General features: G+C 38.4%; 2 protein-coding genes and 1 long non-coding RNA gene across 3 annotated transcripts in view; 1 reads left to right on the top strand and 2 right to left on the bottom strand.

Annotated features, from left to right (window-relative positions):
• Positions 1 to 891: 891 nt before the first annotated feature.
• Positions 892 to 17,437, bottom strand: part of LOC101146458 (putative tripartite motif-containing protein 49B) — a 37,991-nt gene continuing 21,445 nt past the window's right edge. Inside the window, exons 4-6 of the mRNA XM_031016354.2 lie at positions 3,116 to 3,138; positions 2,491 to 2,588; positions 892 to 1,373 (exon numbers count right to left, since the gene is read on the bottom strand). Coding sequence (XP_030872214.2) covers positions 892 to 1,373; positions 2,491 to 2,588; positions 3,116 to 3,138 — 603 coding nt within the window. The remainder of the gene's footprint in view (positions 1,374 to 2,490; positions 2,589 to 3,115; positions 3,139 to 17,437) is intronic.
• On the top strand, positions 11,267 to 16,827 carry LOC115936245 (tripartite motif-containing protein 64C-like). Its single transcript, XM_055354954.2, is given in 7 exon segments — positions 11,267 to 11,678; positions 12,384 to 12,478; positions 13,177 to 13,407; positions 14,168 to 14,190; positions 15,143 to 15,240; positions 16,335 to 16,586; positions 16,589 to 16,827. Coding segments are annotated over 7 exon segments (1,350 nt in total).
• Positions 13,980 to 15,457, bottom strand: LOC129525299 (uncharacterized). Its single transcript, XR_008669489.1, has 3 exons — positions 15,427 to 15,457; positions 14,274 to 14,361; positions 13,980 to 14,044 (listed from the first exon to the last, which is right to left on the bottom strand). It is a non-coding gene; the product is annotated as an uncharacterized lncRNA (long non-coding RNA).

The raw sequence follows: 17,437 nt of genomic DNA, 5'->3' as shown, positions 1-17,437 counted from the left end.
TCTAGGTTAACAATGAGAATTCACAATCCGTGTGAATGGGAAGTATAAACACGTTTTAAACTAGACAGTCTGCTCATTTGTTTATTTTTCCCTGGGTGATGCTGTTTGCTTTATTAAACAGCTACAGAATTCAATGTGGGTTAAACCCTTTTGGTTCCTGCTCAGACATTGCTAGCAATTTCTCAGAGAAGCAATAGGCTGTACCATTTAGCTTATATCTGTAGATGGATATTCTATCTAGGTTTTTATGTGTGTTCATTGCTAGCAACTTCTCAGAGAAGCAATAGGCTGTACCATTTAGCTTATATCTGTAGATGGATATTCTATCTAGGTTTTTATGTGTGTTCTAATGTTCACACAATGATAAAATCGCCTAGTAATGCCTTTCTCAGAATGTGTTTTTGTTGCCATAGGATGCACGACTGTTAAATTCCTATTCTGGCCCAAAGATTCAGTGAAAACTTCTGTGTAAAATAAATTTTTCCGCCTAAAGTGATGAGGTGTAGAATTTACTGTATTAATAGGAGAGAGCTCTCACACTTACAAGTGCATTGTACAAAATCCTGTCTGTCCATGATGTGCAAATTTTGTTCCTGCATGGGATCATTAAGTGGGAATCATACACCCAAATATTTCCAGAATTCCATCCAATAAATTCACAAACACTTGAAAATCACAATACATATTTTAGGTAATGAGCCATAAGAGATTATTTTAATTGTAAGAAAATGTACAAAAATGTTTTGCATTTTACATATCTTCTATTTAATACCAATAAAATGAAGTGACACTAAAGTAGAAAAAAGCCTGAACAGTATGATTTCTTTGCATCAACAGTGAAGGGCTCCCTTGTATATGGAGTTCCCGAACAGTCAGGTTTCTTAATCCTGGTCATCTGTGGCCAGTGTAAAAGAAAGTCCTGACAGGAAAATTTAAGGAGCCAGCCAGGTAACTCCATATGAGGGAACTCTTTGTGACATTCAAAAAACTCACACTTCCACTTTCAAAATCAAGAAACACACCAACCCGGCCCAGAGGTTTCTCTACATAGTGAGGAAACATTGGGGAGGTGGTCAAGAGACTGAAATGATTATCCATCTTCACACATAAAAGAAGAAATATGTCCTTAGATTTAACCATTGTACTATTTTTCCTTATCCAGGAGTCCTTACAGACTCCCAGAGCCCAGTCCCAAGAGTTGTCCACATCCAGCTCCCAGTAGTGTTTGCCAGAGGAGAAGTCCCAGGCTCCCCATGCAGCAAAATTGTCAGATCTGTCAGAATTCAAAGATCCATGTCTAAACATCAAACTTCTCACATCCTCAAACAGTCTGATATTGTAATTGGTTACTTCCCAAGTGAAGAAAGTTTCCACTGTAGAAAAAAGAGAATGTTCCAGTGAAAAGCAGTTTATAAATTCTTATGTTCAGATAAGAAAGAGATTCTCACTAGAAAACACAGGTCAAGATTAGAAAGAAACTTCTGCCTGGAAAAATGTTGGAATCAAAGGGTGTTAGGATACCTGCACAAGTAAATGGCTCAACTTCAATGATCACAATTTCTATAAACTCAAAAAGTATAAAGGGGAGGAAGGTCATGTCTATGTCTAGTTAGCGACCTTTCATAACAACTGAAAAACTGGAAGCTCTTGCACTGCAGCCAAGTCCACAGCAATAAAATTAACCTCCATTGCCTCTTCTCTGTCAGGGCAGAGCAGGAGGCTGGGGACCGGAGATGAGGTGGGGATCCATTCTTAGACCCAAATAAAAAAGTTATCACTTTCCAGAAATATTATATAATCTTCCACTTAAACTAGCAAATTCATACTTAAAGAGAAAATCTGAATCTGCCTTCTGAAAAGTGCAGATTCCTTGCAAGAATTATCTGACTTTCATGCCAGATTCAGGCACAGACTTCTTTTATTTGCTGGATTTATCATGATCTATCCTGGAGTTCTATCTAAGGCCTCATCAACCACCAAAACACGTTCCTATTGTTCACAGATTCTCAGTGTTTGCATTGTTATATAAGTTACTCATGTATGCTTTAGTTGATTAAAATGCACATGATTAAAATTATAAATGCTATGAAACTTCACCTGAAATGTATTTTAAAAAACACTGTCACTCAAATCAGTCATTAACTACACTGAATTTGAAATTGAAATGTCCTGAATTAATTCAGTTCTGTATACTTCATGTAATAATTGTATACATGAAATTGTATCACGGTTGAACCATACATGAATGGTTCTACATCCTAAAGAGCCCCTCTGCATATTTTACTTTTCCAAGAAATTTGTTATATGGCTGATTCCACCATCTTTTATTTAGTTTTGTCTGTTTGATAATAGTGAAACTATAAATATAAATACCTATTCACAGACTATTCTCTTCTTCTAGATGAAAAATCATTACACTGGGAAGGCTGCCCATAGAAAACCATAATTGAAGGCATTGCATGTTGATTCCACCAACAGGGCCACACTCACCTCGGAAGTGGTTGAGCCTGTCCACCGGTCCTGTGATGGGCCCTATAGTGAGCTCTGGATTCACAGGCTGGGGCATGTGCAGCAGCACGGATTCACTCCTGCAAGGAAGTAGGTTGAGTTGGTTAAGTTTCTGACGTCTGTGTTTAAGAAATAGATTCCAACAGAAAATGCTTCATTCAAACCCACTTCTGATATTGTAATGTACCTCCACAATCCTAGGATGGGTTTGTGGCCCTTAGGGAATCTTTCTAACTCTTCACTCCATTTCTAACCTACTGCCACTGAAAGATAAATGCCTCTCTCCCTATCTGTCACCAAATAGTTGATCTCTAATTATGATTCTGAATCCTAAAAAGAGGCAATTATATTCTAGCAACTTCTGCATTGAACTCTTCAAAACATAACCCCCTGAGTCAGTTGGAAAAGTAAGAAAATTTAATGTCTGATAAAAGGCATAGGTAACATTCAACATACCACACAAACACATAAGTACACACACATACACACACAATCACACTGACACATTATGGTGTTAGTAAATTATGTTTTCCCTTTGTTGGAAACAACTTGATGTTTTTCATAGCATGCCTTGTGCTCCAGCTTGCATTGATGGCCAATAACATACCTTGCCACCATGTCTCCCAAATCCTGTAGAGAGAAAGAGAGAGAGAGAGAAAAAAAAAACAAACGACTTATTTAGAAAGTTGTTATTCTTGTTGGGTGAGTTGGCTCACACCTGTAATCCCAGCACTTTGGGAGGCCAAGGTGGGTGGATCACCTGAGGTCAGGATTTCCAGACTAGCCTGGACAACATGGCAAATCCCCATCCCTATTAAAAATACAAAAAAATTAGCCAGGTGTGGTGGTGCATGCTTTTAGTCTCAGCTACTAGGGAGGCTGAGGCAGGAGAATAGCTTGAACCAAGGAGGCAGAAGTTGCAGTGAGCTGAGATTGGGCCACTGGACTTCAGCCTGGTTGACAGAAGACTCTGTCTCAAAACAGACAAACAAAGAATCAAAGAAACAAACAAGTTGTTATTCTGCCCATCTGCTCTTTAGGTTTTGAAAACTTCAGAATTACCACATACTATCGCTGCAACACTTTTAAAATGTGTTCTCATCTCTAACACTTATACCAGTAAGACCTATTGACAGAATCTATTTCTGACAAAGTAATGATGGCAGGGCTTCATCTGAATGCATTTATTCTACTGCTCATGGAAAGGAGTGTCATGCCATATTAGACACATGAGAACATTCTCTGTCTAGTTACCAGTGGCTCCAGATCTTCATGCAGTTATGGAAACCCATGTTGCAGATTCTGGAGAAGCAGCTCAGACCTCATGCAGACAAGTGTTCTTCAAGAACCACCTTGACTATGCAAAGACTATCAGGCCCAGCAACAGTCTGAGCTGGATGAGAGATGGAGCAAAGCTCCCAGGAGCAGCAGAAGCTGTAAGGGAGGGAAAAGGGAAGGAAGAAACCCTAGATTTCAGGATATCCCCTTTACATCTGTGAGAATATCAGCACCCACAAGGCCACCATTCCTTTGTCTGACTCCTCTTGGATCCAGGAGTTTTCCTGAGTTAAGCCATCCAGGGATAGGACAGGAGATGCCATTTGGCTCTAGGAGCAGAGGAGAGAAACTCAGCAGGAAGAGTGTCTCTATGGGAGGAAAATTCAGTTGAGCACATTTGTAGGGTCACAGGGATGGATATGGGTAGAGTCTAGTGTACATGTTTAGAAGCCACAGTTCCCCCACATCTTCTGATTCTAACAAGTACACAGAGCCAATAAAATGAAGGAGGGGGTGGGTCAAGGGAATTCAGGGACAAGGGGAATGAGGGATGATTAGTTGCAGGAGGATGCTGTCGAGGTCAATAGGCAGACGTTCTCCCCTCCTCTGATACTGAGAAACAAGTAATGAAGCTTAAAAGTGTTGCTTGTGCTCTGCGCCAAAGGCAGCAGAGCACTTGTCTCTGGTCTCCATATACACTTGACATATTTACTTTCAGTATTCTGAGTAAGATTTTGATTCATTTCACACTGAATAACACTCACCTACCATGCTTAAATTACCATACATATTATGAGACTTTATTGATCATAAATAAGTTACTCTCAACCTTGAGATCTGGCTTCAATTTTCTGTATTCTCATTCCTTCTCCTTTATATCAGAAGCTTCATAATAGACAATGGGGGCAAACATGGTGTGGAGAAATAATCAGTTTATATTTAGATATTTTTAATGTAGTTATCGCTTCCTAAAAAGCTAGGAAAAAGCTGAAATACATGAAATAGCCACGCACCTTCGTTTCTAGCCTCCTTTAGGTATCTGCCCAAATATATTCTATACTATGTCTTGTCTGATCATGATATTAAAAATTCAATTTTGGGCCGGGTGCGGTGGCTCACGCCTGTAATCCCAGCACTTTGGGAGGCCGAGGCGGGCAGATCACGAGGTCAGGAGATCGAGACCATCCTGGCTAACACAGTGAAACCCTATCTCTACTAATAATACAAAAAAAAATTAGCTGGGCGTGGTGGTGAGCGCCTGTAGTCCCAGCTACTCGGGAGGCTGAGGCAGGAGAATGGCGTGAACCTGGGAAGCAGAGCTTGCAGTGAGCCAAGATTGCGCCACTGCACTCCAGCCTGGGTGACAGAGCGAGACTCTGTCTCAAAAACAAAACAAAAATCAATTTTTGTCTATTAGTCTTTATTTTCCTTTCCTGCTGTATTTTTCTCTAAAGCACTTATCACAATGCGTCACTCTATCAATTTTGTTTTCTTTTCGAAACAGGGTCTTGCTCTGTCATCCAGGCTTAAGCGTGGTGCAATACCAGCTCAATGCAGCCTTGACTTCCCAGGTTCAAGAAATCCTCTCACCTAAGCCAGTGTCTGAGAATACAGGGACATGCCACAACCCCAGCTAATTTTGTTTATCTTTTCTTAGAGAAAAGAGCTCTCACTTTGTTGGTGAGGCTGGTCTTGAACTGCTAAGCACAAGTGATCCTCCTGCTTCAGAATCCTGAAGTGCTGGTATTACAGGCCAGAGCCACTGTGCCAGCTTCACTTTTTGAATGTTGTATTTTGACTTATTGACTTGTGTTTCTCACCCCGCAACCTCATTAGTTCTTTAGGTGCAAGAAAATCTGTCTCATTTGTTCATTTCTGCATTGGCTTAGAATGTTTATTAAGACATAGTAGGCACTTGATATTTTGAAGAAAAAAGTATTGTAAGTACTATCCTTAAGGATATCACCTTTAAAGAATCAAGATGACTTATAATATAAATAATTAAGCCCATGATATCTCTCTCACACAGAGCCAATTTCTTTCTTAGTGCTTAGGAGTGTCTTTAATATTATTTGTTTTACTTTTCCATCAGGAAATCTTTACTTCTTTCAGAATGTATATGTAATTTCATTTCATCTCTTCTCTTCACAGTATTCATTTTATGTTTGAATCAGTAAATGATCAATACAGCCATGCATCTAGGCCCCATCTTGAACTACCCTATGCTACGTTTTCTGCTACATCTCTAAGCACTACCTCTCTCATCATATATGTGTTAATCACATATGTGAAGTATGTGGAAATCCAATAGTACAATGGTTTATCTAGTATATAGTTTCCAGCACCCCCGCCCCAATTTACCTGTCTGAAATTCCAAGAAATTTCCTATTAAATTTTTTTATGTAATGTAGTTTAATTTTATTTAGAAAATCAGAGAATATAGTTTTAAAGCTTTTGACCTATATATACTGTTGACCCTTGAATGACATTGGTTGGAACTATGTGAGTCACTTATAATTGGAGTTTCTTCTGCTTCTGACACCCCTGAGACAGCAAGACCAACCCCTCCTCTTTCTCCTCCTTCTCTGATTACTCAACATGAAAATGATGAGGATGAAAACCCTTATAATGATCCATTTCCACTAATTATATTTAGTATTCCGTTGATGAATATTAAATGTATTTTTCTTTTTATTTTCTTAATATTTTATTTCCTTTAGCTAACTTTAGTGTAAAAATACAGTATACATATATAAAATATGCGTTAATCAACTGTGAATATTATCATTAAGGCTTCTAGTCAACATTAAGCTATTGATAGCTAAGTTTTGAGGAAGACAAACTTTATACGCTGATTTCTGACTACACGGGATCTTGACACCCCAACCACCATGGTGTTCAAGGGTCAACTCTAAGTTTATTAAATATCATTCAAATAATCTGAGAATCTCTTTGTGAACATTCAAAGACTTTATCTTTCTGTGAAACCCTGTGTTTATCTCATGCACTAATTATGGCATTTCATAATGATAGTGTATTTTATCATGCTTATTGATATTTTATATCATTTCCCAGGAAATAAAATTTTTAGCTGAATATTTTGATATTAGCAAGAAATCCTAACAAAAAGTTTGCTTCCATGTTGAAATGATTAGATGGAACCCTTTTGCTATTGTTCTGCTGCTCACAGTAGCATAACAATTGACACCTTGGTTGTGCCCATTGCTCTGTCTGGTACACTGAAGCATACGCTCTCCATGGATTTCTGATAATATTGTGAATTGTATTAATCTTTTTGAAAGTAATAGTTATATATTGCTAAAGTGTCCAAGAACTGTCACAAAGTTCTATATTTTGTCATAGTATTTTCATTTCTTGAATTATTTCTTAAGAAAAAGTCTCCAATTTGGAAAAGAAAAACTGGTTTGAAAAAGACTTGAAGTCTAAAATGATAATAGTGGATCACCTGAGGTCAGGAGTTCGAGTCCAGCCTGGCCAACTTGGTGAAACCTTATCTCTACTAAAAATACCAAAATTAGCCAGTCACGGTGGCAGACACCTGTAATCCCAGCTACTCGGAAGGCTGAGGCAGGAGAATCACTTGAACCTCGGAGGCACAGGTTGCAGTGAGCTGAGATCATGCCATTGCACTCCAGCCTGGGTGACAGAGGGAGACTGCATCTCAAAAAAGAAGTAATAATAATTATTATTATTGTGTAAATAATTATTATATACTTTTAAAAATATGAATACATAACATTGTTATAGTTATGTACATATATATGTAAAGCATCACTTTTAAAATTATTCAAAAATGTGGATGAATAAAAAATAGATTTTATTTTCATATAAAACAATCATTAGGAAATAGTCATAAAATAGATTGTAAGACATAAAATAGCCATAAAATAGACTATAAGACAAACAGGCTGATACAACTAATTCTATCAACCGTTATATATACAATTATGTGAAACACAATTGAGTTCCTTGCTATACTTTTTTAAACAAGAAAGTTACACAGCACAGACGTGTTGATAATCCCAGTTAATGTTTTATCTTCAAACGTATTCAGATAAATAACGGCTAGGCACATAAGCAACTATAATTTTAAAACAGAGTGAGAAACAAAATTTTAAAGTTAGCATGTGGCCCAGTGCAGTGGCTCACGCTTGTAATCCCAGCACTTTGGGAGGCCAAGGTGGGCAGATCAGATGAAGTCAGGAGTTCGAGACCAGCTTAAGCAATATGGTGAAACCCTGTCTCTACTAAAAATACAAAATTAGCTGGGCTTAGTGGCAGGTGCCTGTAATCCCAGCTACTTGGGAGGCTGAGGCAGGAGAATCACTTGAACTCGAGAGGCAGAGGTTGCAGTGAGCTAAGATCGAGCCATGGCACTCCAGCCTGGGCGACAGAGCGAGATACTGTCTCAAAAGAAAAAGAAAAGTTAGCAAGTGATAATATTTAATGAAATAATTGTAGTATTTAAAATATTTCTTTTTTTTTTTTTCTTTTGAGACAGAGTCGTGCTCTGTCACCCAGGCTGGAGTGCAGTGGTGCTATCTTGGCTCAGTGTAAACTCTGCCTCCCAGGTTCAAGTGATTCTCATGCCTCAGCCTCCCAAGTAGCTGGGATTACTAGCGCCTGCCACCAAACTCGGCTAAGTTTTTGTATTTTTAGTACAGATGGAGTTTCACTATCTTGGCCTGGCTGGTCTTGAACTCCTGACCTCGTGATCCACCCTCCTGGGCCTCCCACAATGCTGGGATTACAGGCATGAGCCACCTCGCCCAGCTACTTAAAATATTGCTTTGAATAAACTGTGTTAAGTCAACTTTCTTGCATCTCATTCCAAACCTGTCTGTTGAGCTTTGAGCCCTCAAGTCTGGGTTTCAGTACTTTATAAACCTAATCAGCCAATTTACCCATTTCTATGCAATCTAATCAATCTCAGGAAGTGGGTGTGGTCTTTCGTGGGCCCATACACTTTAAAAGGATGCTTGTCCATAGATTTCTCTCTCCTTCAGTGTGGACTCCCTGGATTTGTGGCTGCTGGGCTTTGAAGAGCCAGCAATTACTTCTAATCTGGATATCTACAGAGATTCTAGACTGAGACTATTCATACTAGCCTTGTGAGTATAAAATTTGCAGTAACTCATCATGCTCAATTTTTCTCTTAAAAATACTTTAAATTTACCTGGCAGCATGCTTGGGTCTTTTCTAAGCAAACAAGTAACTGTCTTAGTGATTTTACAGAAAATCAATATAAAGTATCTTCAATTTGTAAGATATGGTTTGTGTTCCCTTGCTATTTGATTCTTTCTATGTGACTGTTTTCTGTATTGATAGATTTTTCTTAAGTGTGAAAAGATATATTTCCATAGTTTCATGCAATGAAAGAACCCATAAAATACCTAAAATGTTCACTAGAATGTGGGCATGTAGTAATGGTTGTAACGTACACCAAAGTGAATGTTAAAAATATTGAATTACTTTGAAAATTCTTGTTGCAAAGTTCTTATTTGCTGTGTCTTCAAAATATGCAGTTTGCAGTCTAGATTTGAAAGCTGTTGAAAATAGATGTAATCGGCCGGGCATGATGGCTCATGTTTGCAGCGTAGCACTTTGAGAGGCCAAGGCAAGCAGATCGCTTGAGGTCTGGAGTTAGACACCAGCCTGGCCAACATGGTGAAACCAGGTCTCTACTAAAAATACAAAAAAATTATCCTGGTATGGTGGCAGGTGCCTGTAATACCAGCTACTCGGGAGGCCTCGGCTGGAGAGTTGCTCGAACCTGGGAGGCGGAGGTTGCAGTAAGCTGAAATCCCGCCACTGCACTCCAGCCTGAAGTCAGAGCGAGACTGCATCTCAACAACAACAACAACAACAACAACAACCAAAAAAAAAAAAAGATAGAAAGAAAGAAAGAAAATAGATCAATAGATCTAATCAACTGGCAAGAGCTCCCAAGAGGCTGCAACTTCTAAGTCACTAAGGGGAAAGGTGAATTGGTGGCCATGCTTCCATTAACTGCATTCCTGGATTTTCTAGTATTGAGTGGAAAACCTAATACATATCTTCACTTTTTTTGTTATTTTAGAAGATAATTAATTGCTGATTAATTCCTGTTAATTATTATGTTGAAATATTGGCTGTTTCAGAATGTGAAAGTGTTCTCTCTAATCATCTGAATTGACAATGGGAAAAAACTTTCCTAAATTAAATATAATAGATATTAATTACATTTAATGTATTGAAAGGAAGAGTTTTGATATTAAAGTTAAAAGGACAAATTTAATGATTGATAATTTTAGGAGTTGACAGTCCACTCTGATTACTCAATCTTAGATAAAAGCTACTTTATTTATAATTGTCTGAGCAAACTTCATAGGTGAGTTTGGAGGCAGGGAGTATAGAATAATACCATAGATACTAAGTGTGTTTTGTATATTATCATCATGGAATCATTGAGAGAGATAGAATGACAGAGACAGGATGACATTCAGAATGTGCTTCTTCGTTAATTAGCTTATGTAAGTGACTCAGAAATCATCTCAGCTTTTACCCTCCACCCAGGTTTTAAGCTTGTCTAAGTAACTGGGAATGATTGAGAGCACGGATTGTTTAACAAAAATGCCATGAGGACTCTCGTCTCATTTTCTCATTTGAATCACAGTTTTTCATATCCATGTTTCATACCCGTGGATTCAACTAATCTCAGATAAAAAATATTTACAGGAAGAAAAAAGCAGCTGTACTGAACATGTACTTTTTTTTCTTTTTTTTTGAGACAGAGTCTCATTCTATCACCCATGCTGGAGTGCAGTGGCGCGATCTCAGCTCACTGCAACCTCCACCTCCTGAGTTCAAGTGATTCTCCTGCGTCAGCCTCCCGAATAGCTGGGACTACAGGCATGTGCCACCACGCCCTGTTAATTTTTTGTATTTTTAGTAGAAATGGGGTTTCACCGTGTTAGCCAGGATGGTCTTGATCTGATCTCGTGATCCGCCCGCCTCGGCCTCCCGAAGTGCTGGGATTACAGGCATGAGTGACCGCACCCTGCCAAACTTGTACATATTTTTAATCTTCTTGCTGTTCCTAAACAGTATGGCATTACAAGTATTTACACAGCATTTACATTGTATTAGGCATTCAAAGTAATCTAGAGATAAAGTATTCAGGAGATGGGTTTAGGTTACATGCAAATCCCACACCATTTACTAATAAGAGACTTGAACATCTTAGGTTCTCAGGGAGTCCTGGACCGAATCTTCAACGGCTATTGAGGGAAAACTTTATAAATCCAGCATGTTTGCATTTACTCTGTCTCAGTTTGTGCTGGAGCTAACTTATTAGACATATTGGACAGAGCTCAGGTAGAAAGGAAAATTGTCCACTGGGCTTTTTTTCCTTTTCATCGGGGCAAATAAAAATAAGAGAAAGAAATTCTTACTTTTTTTTTTTTTAATTTCCAGAAACATGGATTCAGACACCCTGCGAGTCTTCCAGAATGAGCTCATTTGCTGCATTTGCGTGAACTACTTCATAGACCCGGTCACCACTGACTGTGGGCACAGCTTTTGCAGGCCCTGCCTCTGCCTCTGCTCAGAAGAAGGCAGAGCACCAATGTGCTGCCCTTTGTGCAGAAAAATCTCAGAGAAGCCCAACTTCAACACCAATGTGGCACTCAAAAAGCTGGCTTCCCTAGCCAGGCAGACCAGACCTCAGAACATCAACAGCTCAGACAATATCTGTGTGCTCCATGAGGAGACTAAGGAGCTCTTCTGTGAGGCTGACAAGAGATTGCTCTGTGGGCCCTGCTCTGAGTCATCAGAGCACATGGCTCACAGCCACAGCCCAATAGGATGGGCTGCTGAGGAATGCAGGGTACGTGATGCCTCTAAGGCAGTTTGAATTATACAGAATATCAAATAAGAATGATGAGGGTCTCGTGGTGGCGGGCGCCTATAGTCCCAGCTACTCGGGAGGCTGAGGCAGGAGAATGGCGTGAACCTGGGAGGCGGAGCTTGCAGTGAGCCGAGATTGCGCCACTGCACTCCAGCCTGGGTGACAAAGCGAGACTCCGTCTCAAAAAAAAAAAAAAAAAAAAGAATGATGAGGGTCTGTGATAATGATGGTGATGAGAATGCAGATAGTGGAGGTGGTGATTATTCCATGTCAATCATAACACATAAATGTGTCCTTTCAATGTTGCTGACTAATTTGGCACTCTAATCATAGCTGTGTTGAGACTTCACTAAAGGAGGTTTCCTTAGAAACATTGTTCAAACATATAGGATGGAGCTGTGGAGCTGGTGGCCAGCACCAAGAACACTTATCAAAGTCAGGTTATGTAAAACCCAGTTTCTCAGAAAATTGATGATATTATCTGAAAGGTCCCTTAAAACTCTCTATTATGTTTCTATCACTTTTCACATCCAAATTATTAGAACCATATTTGTTTAACTTGGAAAAATCTGACCACTCCACTCTAACTTAATTTATGTTTCTTTCAATTACGGCCTTTTTTTTTTATTGATAAGGGGATGAGATCTACTGTCTTCATCATTGCTAAGCTCCTTGCTTCTTTTGCAAGAGAAACTTATAAAGGAAATGGACTATTTATGGAAAATCAATCGAGAGACACAAAACAATCTAAATCAGGAAACTAGCAAATTTTGTTCATTAGTGGTTAAGAATGAAAATGTTTCCTTTGTTTTTATGCAAATAAACACAAAGTTGGCTTATACTTTTTAGCTAAATTCAAACTACCAGTTAAAAGATAGTGATTTCACCTCAAGAAAATGTAGTGATTTCAATTGATATAATAGGAATTGCAAACAGAGAAGCCCACACAAGCTAGCCAAATTAATTCTAGTATATTGGATAAACGGCATGATGTGTATTCTAGTTCAAATTTGAAGGTTGGCATAAACCTTTTCAGACACTGCAGATGAGACAACCTTTCACTGAGATTGGGTGTCAGGAAGACAAAAGAAATAGAATAGTATCTAGAGTAAAAATATAGTAAAAGTAAAAAAATACTGCATAATATGGTGCATGGCTAAATGTTTTTTTAACATTTAGGCAAATTAGACATGGAAAAATCCTAAAAGAGATTAATAGAGGAAATAATTGACTCAGTAAGAACTGTGAAGAAGCATTACAGTGACGGAAACCAGGAGTCTTTATATTGGTTTGATTTAAAAAGGGAGAGAGAATAGGAACATTGAAAAAGGTGGACAGAAAAAGATAGCAAATATTCAAGACTCTTTGCAAGAGTGAAGCAGAAAGTTTATAAATTGCTTGATTACACCCAGCATATAATTATTTGAAGTTTTCTATTGAGAGTGAGAACATGTAATCCTTTTAACCAAACGTCTCTGCAGGACTATGTGTCATTAAGGAATGTGATAATCACTATTCAGTATCAAAAGATGCATATATTTCTCGATAAGGAGGAGCAACGGCATCTGCAGGCACTGGGAAGAGAAGCAAAAGAGCTTTTCCAACAACTAGAAGACAGTCAAGTAAGAATGACCCAACATTTAGAAGGGATGAAAGACATGTACAGAGAGCTGTGGGAGACATGCCACATGCCTGACGTGGAGCTGCTCCAGGTGAGGAGGGAGGGTCCATCCTCAGAGACAGGAAGCCTTTGCTGGACAATGCTGCCAGGACATGCAAATATCACCAGCATATGTCACTGCTCTAAGCTAAGTGACACATGCTGTGTGACTTCCACCATTACATTTTTCCAGTCATTTATTACTGCATACTTTGGTAATCTTTGGGAAATTTTTGCCATTTTAGTAGATAACATATAACAAAGTTCTCTTCAATATAATTTGGAGTACTATCCACAAGAGAGATCATCTAAGATCATTAGAACTCTAGGCCAGGGGAAGGTTAGTAATATCCATGTATATGCCCTAGTTCCTCCTCTCACTCTCCTCACAGCAGTGATTTGCTGAAGACATTGAGGGGTTTCCCCTTGCCTGGGCAAGGTTTGTCAAAGCTGCTCATCAATGTCCATGTACTCTGTTTCTCATATGGTTCTCTGTTTTGTTTTAATAGTTGTCATGTGTGGTCAGACTTTCCTTGGAAATAAGATTAGGAAATTAATGAGACTGGAAACCTAGGTATCTTTGCTTTACTCCACCGTCTCTTGCTGAGCTCATTTCTTCTTAATGCCCACTGATGAAGCTTTCCATTGTTTAGTTGAGGTTCTGTTATTAACATAGCCTTGAATGATTCCTTAGAGGGGAATAAAAAGATATACATTATTAAAACACCAAAACAGAAAGAAACAAGAGTATGAGAAAAGATGCAGAAGGAAAAATCTCTCATAATTAACATTACATTTTATTTTTTTTGCAGGATGTGGGAAATATATCGGCAAGGTGAGTTTACACTAAAAAAATGCTATTTCTGAAAAATTTGTTCTCTTGTGAATGAAGGGGATGTATACATTTTGAGTACTAACATCATTCTCAGTGGCTATTTCTGATTTTGTTTCAAAAGAGGGCCTGAGGTCTTCTTCTCTTTGGTCTGGAAAGTTTCCATCTTAAAATCTGTATGAATTAAAATATACGTAAAAACAATTTGCCATTAGGAAGTTTGTTCTCCTAATCCATCCTTCCTGTCCAGCCCTACCCCACAGATCTTAATACAAAATTACTCTGAGGAATCATAGAGGTGTCTTCTACTCTAGAGGGGTGGGAGGTTAAAAAAAAAAAAAAAGACAGATCGAGGAGAGAGATTCCCTAAGGATGGGCTGAGGCGGGATGTTTTGTTCCTAAAAGCATCAATGACCCGGGCCTGCTCCATCGCCATACACCCAGTTCTAGGAAAGACCTCAGGAAAATGGTTGCCTCGGGACCCTCAGCAGCAGGGTTCTCAGGCTGGAATTAGACTCCTTTGTTTTGCACAAAAGATTAAAGCCTTTTGTCTCAGCGAACATTCTCTATTAGACACTGACTAGCATTAGTGACAACTGCAGCCTGAGGTCCCAAAGGTTTTTGTCTGAGTTTTCTGCTCTCTGAAATATTTCCAGAATTTCTGCATACCCTCAGGGGGTGTGATGGGCAGAGGGAGGCAATGACTTTTAATGACTTTAGAAGTTGTATAATGTCTGAGAATAACATATCTGGAGAAATTGGGTTTTTATGCAAGTAAAATTTAAAAAAAATTAACATCCTTATGGCCCCTAGAGTGTGGAGTAAAATGTACATCCAGTTAACCAAAACTGGCAGAATTCTGAGGAAACATCTTATATGAAAATATGATATCTTCATATGACTGTATGATTAGCTCTGGTCCTGGAAATATAACTGAGGCCATTTTTTTTTGCAGAACTGATTTGGCACAGATGCCAAAGCCCCAGACAGTGAACCCAGAGCTCACTTCATGGTGCATAACTGGAGTCCTAGACATGCTCAACAACTTCAGAGGCAAGAGCCGGCTGCTTGGCAGTCCAGCCTCAAATTATTTCCTTATTGGGTCCCTTGGTTGAGGCTTCTCCCATTTACGTTTTATTAGTTTTGACATGTAGGTAATACATAGTTTTCCAAAACATTTGCATCTTCTCTACCTGCATAGTAATATTACAATGATCAAAACTCAATTTCCTGACTTACAGTTTGATGAAAATGTAAAGCAAGATACATACTTTATCTGCAGAATAAGAGGACAAAGAATATTCAGGTCATGTAGTTACGAAGACACTAGTTCTCATGGTGGCATCAGTATTTCGTGTTTATTCAATTTAATTCAATCTTGAAGGCTTAGATTTGGCATAATGGTTTTTAATTATTTCTATTCTTTGTGCATTTACATACATTCTATAAGTAATTTTTATTATTTACAAAATCAGAACATTTTGATCAACAAAGAAAATGACTAAAATATCCATAATGAGGACAATTCTAATGCCATCAGAAACATCTCTAAGTGAAAGGTGAGGGATCTGTGAACATGGCCTAACAATGTTAGGCCCATTCTAGAGAGCAAGTCTAGGTGGCAGAGGGCAGGAACACAGAGTAGATTGAATCAGGGGCTAAACAGATAATGTAAAGCCACAGTATTCTTTTCAGAAACTTATAAACTTTACATGTGTTAATTTCTACCAAATTTTTGATGTTTGAGACTATAACAGGCATAACTTACATTCCAATAAATACTCACATCACAGCAAATTGATGTCTACCTGTTGATTATCTTAAAGACAAATAATACAAGAAGATTTTTCTATTGAAAAAAACATTTTAGATATGTTCTGAAACAAACTATGAAGAGATAGACATTAAATCATTACTTTGCCCAGTGATATGATCACATTTTTTCTCTATTATTTAAGGAATAATACATAATTGTATACGCTGTAGAGGTATAATAACATTTCATCTTCATGGATGCATGGGGCTGAACTCTCTTGGTTTCCTTTTTTCTGTATTTCCTTGGAAGAAGAGCAAATGAAGTGAATAATTGGGCCACAGAGCCTCTGTCCCTCATAGCACTCACTAATATAATATTTTTTCCTTGTCAGTGGATAACGCTCTGAGCACGGAAATGACTCCTTGCTATATAAGCCTTTCTGAGGATGTGAGACGTGTGATATTTGGAGATGACCATCGCAGTGCACCCATGGATCCCCAGGGAGTGGAGAGCTTTGCTGTGTGATGTGCGCAAGCATTCACCTCCGGCAAGCATTACTGGGAAGTGGATGTGACCAACTCCTCCAACTGGATTCTGGGAGTCTGTCGAGATTCCAGGACAGCAGATACCAATATCATTATTGATTTGACAAAACATTTTTTTCAATTTCTTCAAAGACAAGCAATCACTATAGTCTCTCCACCAACTCTCCACCTTTAATCCAGTATGTGCAAAGGCCTCTGGGTTGGGTTGGGGTGTTTCTGGATTATGATAATGGATCTGTGAGTTTTTTTGATGTTTCTAAAGGTTCTCTTATCTATGGTTTTCTTCCTTCCTCCTTCTCTTCCCCTCTGAGGCCTTTCTTTTGCTTTGGTTGTACATGAAAAGTTGGCTTCATGATGATTTATTGTGAGCTCCCATATATGAGGCAAATAGTGTCCTAAGACCCTATGTTTGAGAGCCTGTGAGCTCATTGTAACTTCATGGAATGTAATTACTTTATGGTTATAAATGGGATAACCACCTTGAATGTGTACATTCATTCATTAAGTTATTTTAATTAATAACTTATTGTGGAATCTTTACTAGAACATCAATAATGGCTTTTTTTGTACAAGTTTTGTTGAGGTTCATTCACTTACTGTGAAAGTCATGTTCTAATGTATTTAATTCAGAGATTGTTAGTATATCACACTTGAGCAGCCATCAGAACTCTCTACTGCCTGTACACTTTTATCACTTCCAGAAGAATCCCAATACCCATTAACATTTATTCTCCACTCACCCTCCCCCATTCCTTCAGAACACTTAATCTACTTTTTGTGTTTTTGCATTCAGGTAAACAAAATCATACAGTATAAGTTCTTTTTTAAATCTGATTTATTTTTCAGAGAGTATGTTTTCAGTTTGTACACACTGTAAACCATTTGTCTTACTTGTATATTTGAACCAGGCTGGGGTAGAAAAATGAACTGGTGGATATCTTACCTTACA

The sequence above is a fragment of the Gorilla gorilla genome, chromosome 9 (assembly GCF_029281585.2).
Source record: "Gorilla gorilla gorilla isolate KB3781 chromosome 9, NHGRI_mGorGor1-v2.1_pri, whole genome shotgun sequence".
Lineage (NCBI taxonomy): Eukaryota > Metazoa > Chordata > Mammalia > Primates > Hominidae > Gorilla > Gorilla gorilla.
The sequence above is the reverse complement of the archived record's forward strand: the minus strand, read 5'-3'. Positions and strand labels throughout refer to the sequence as shown.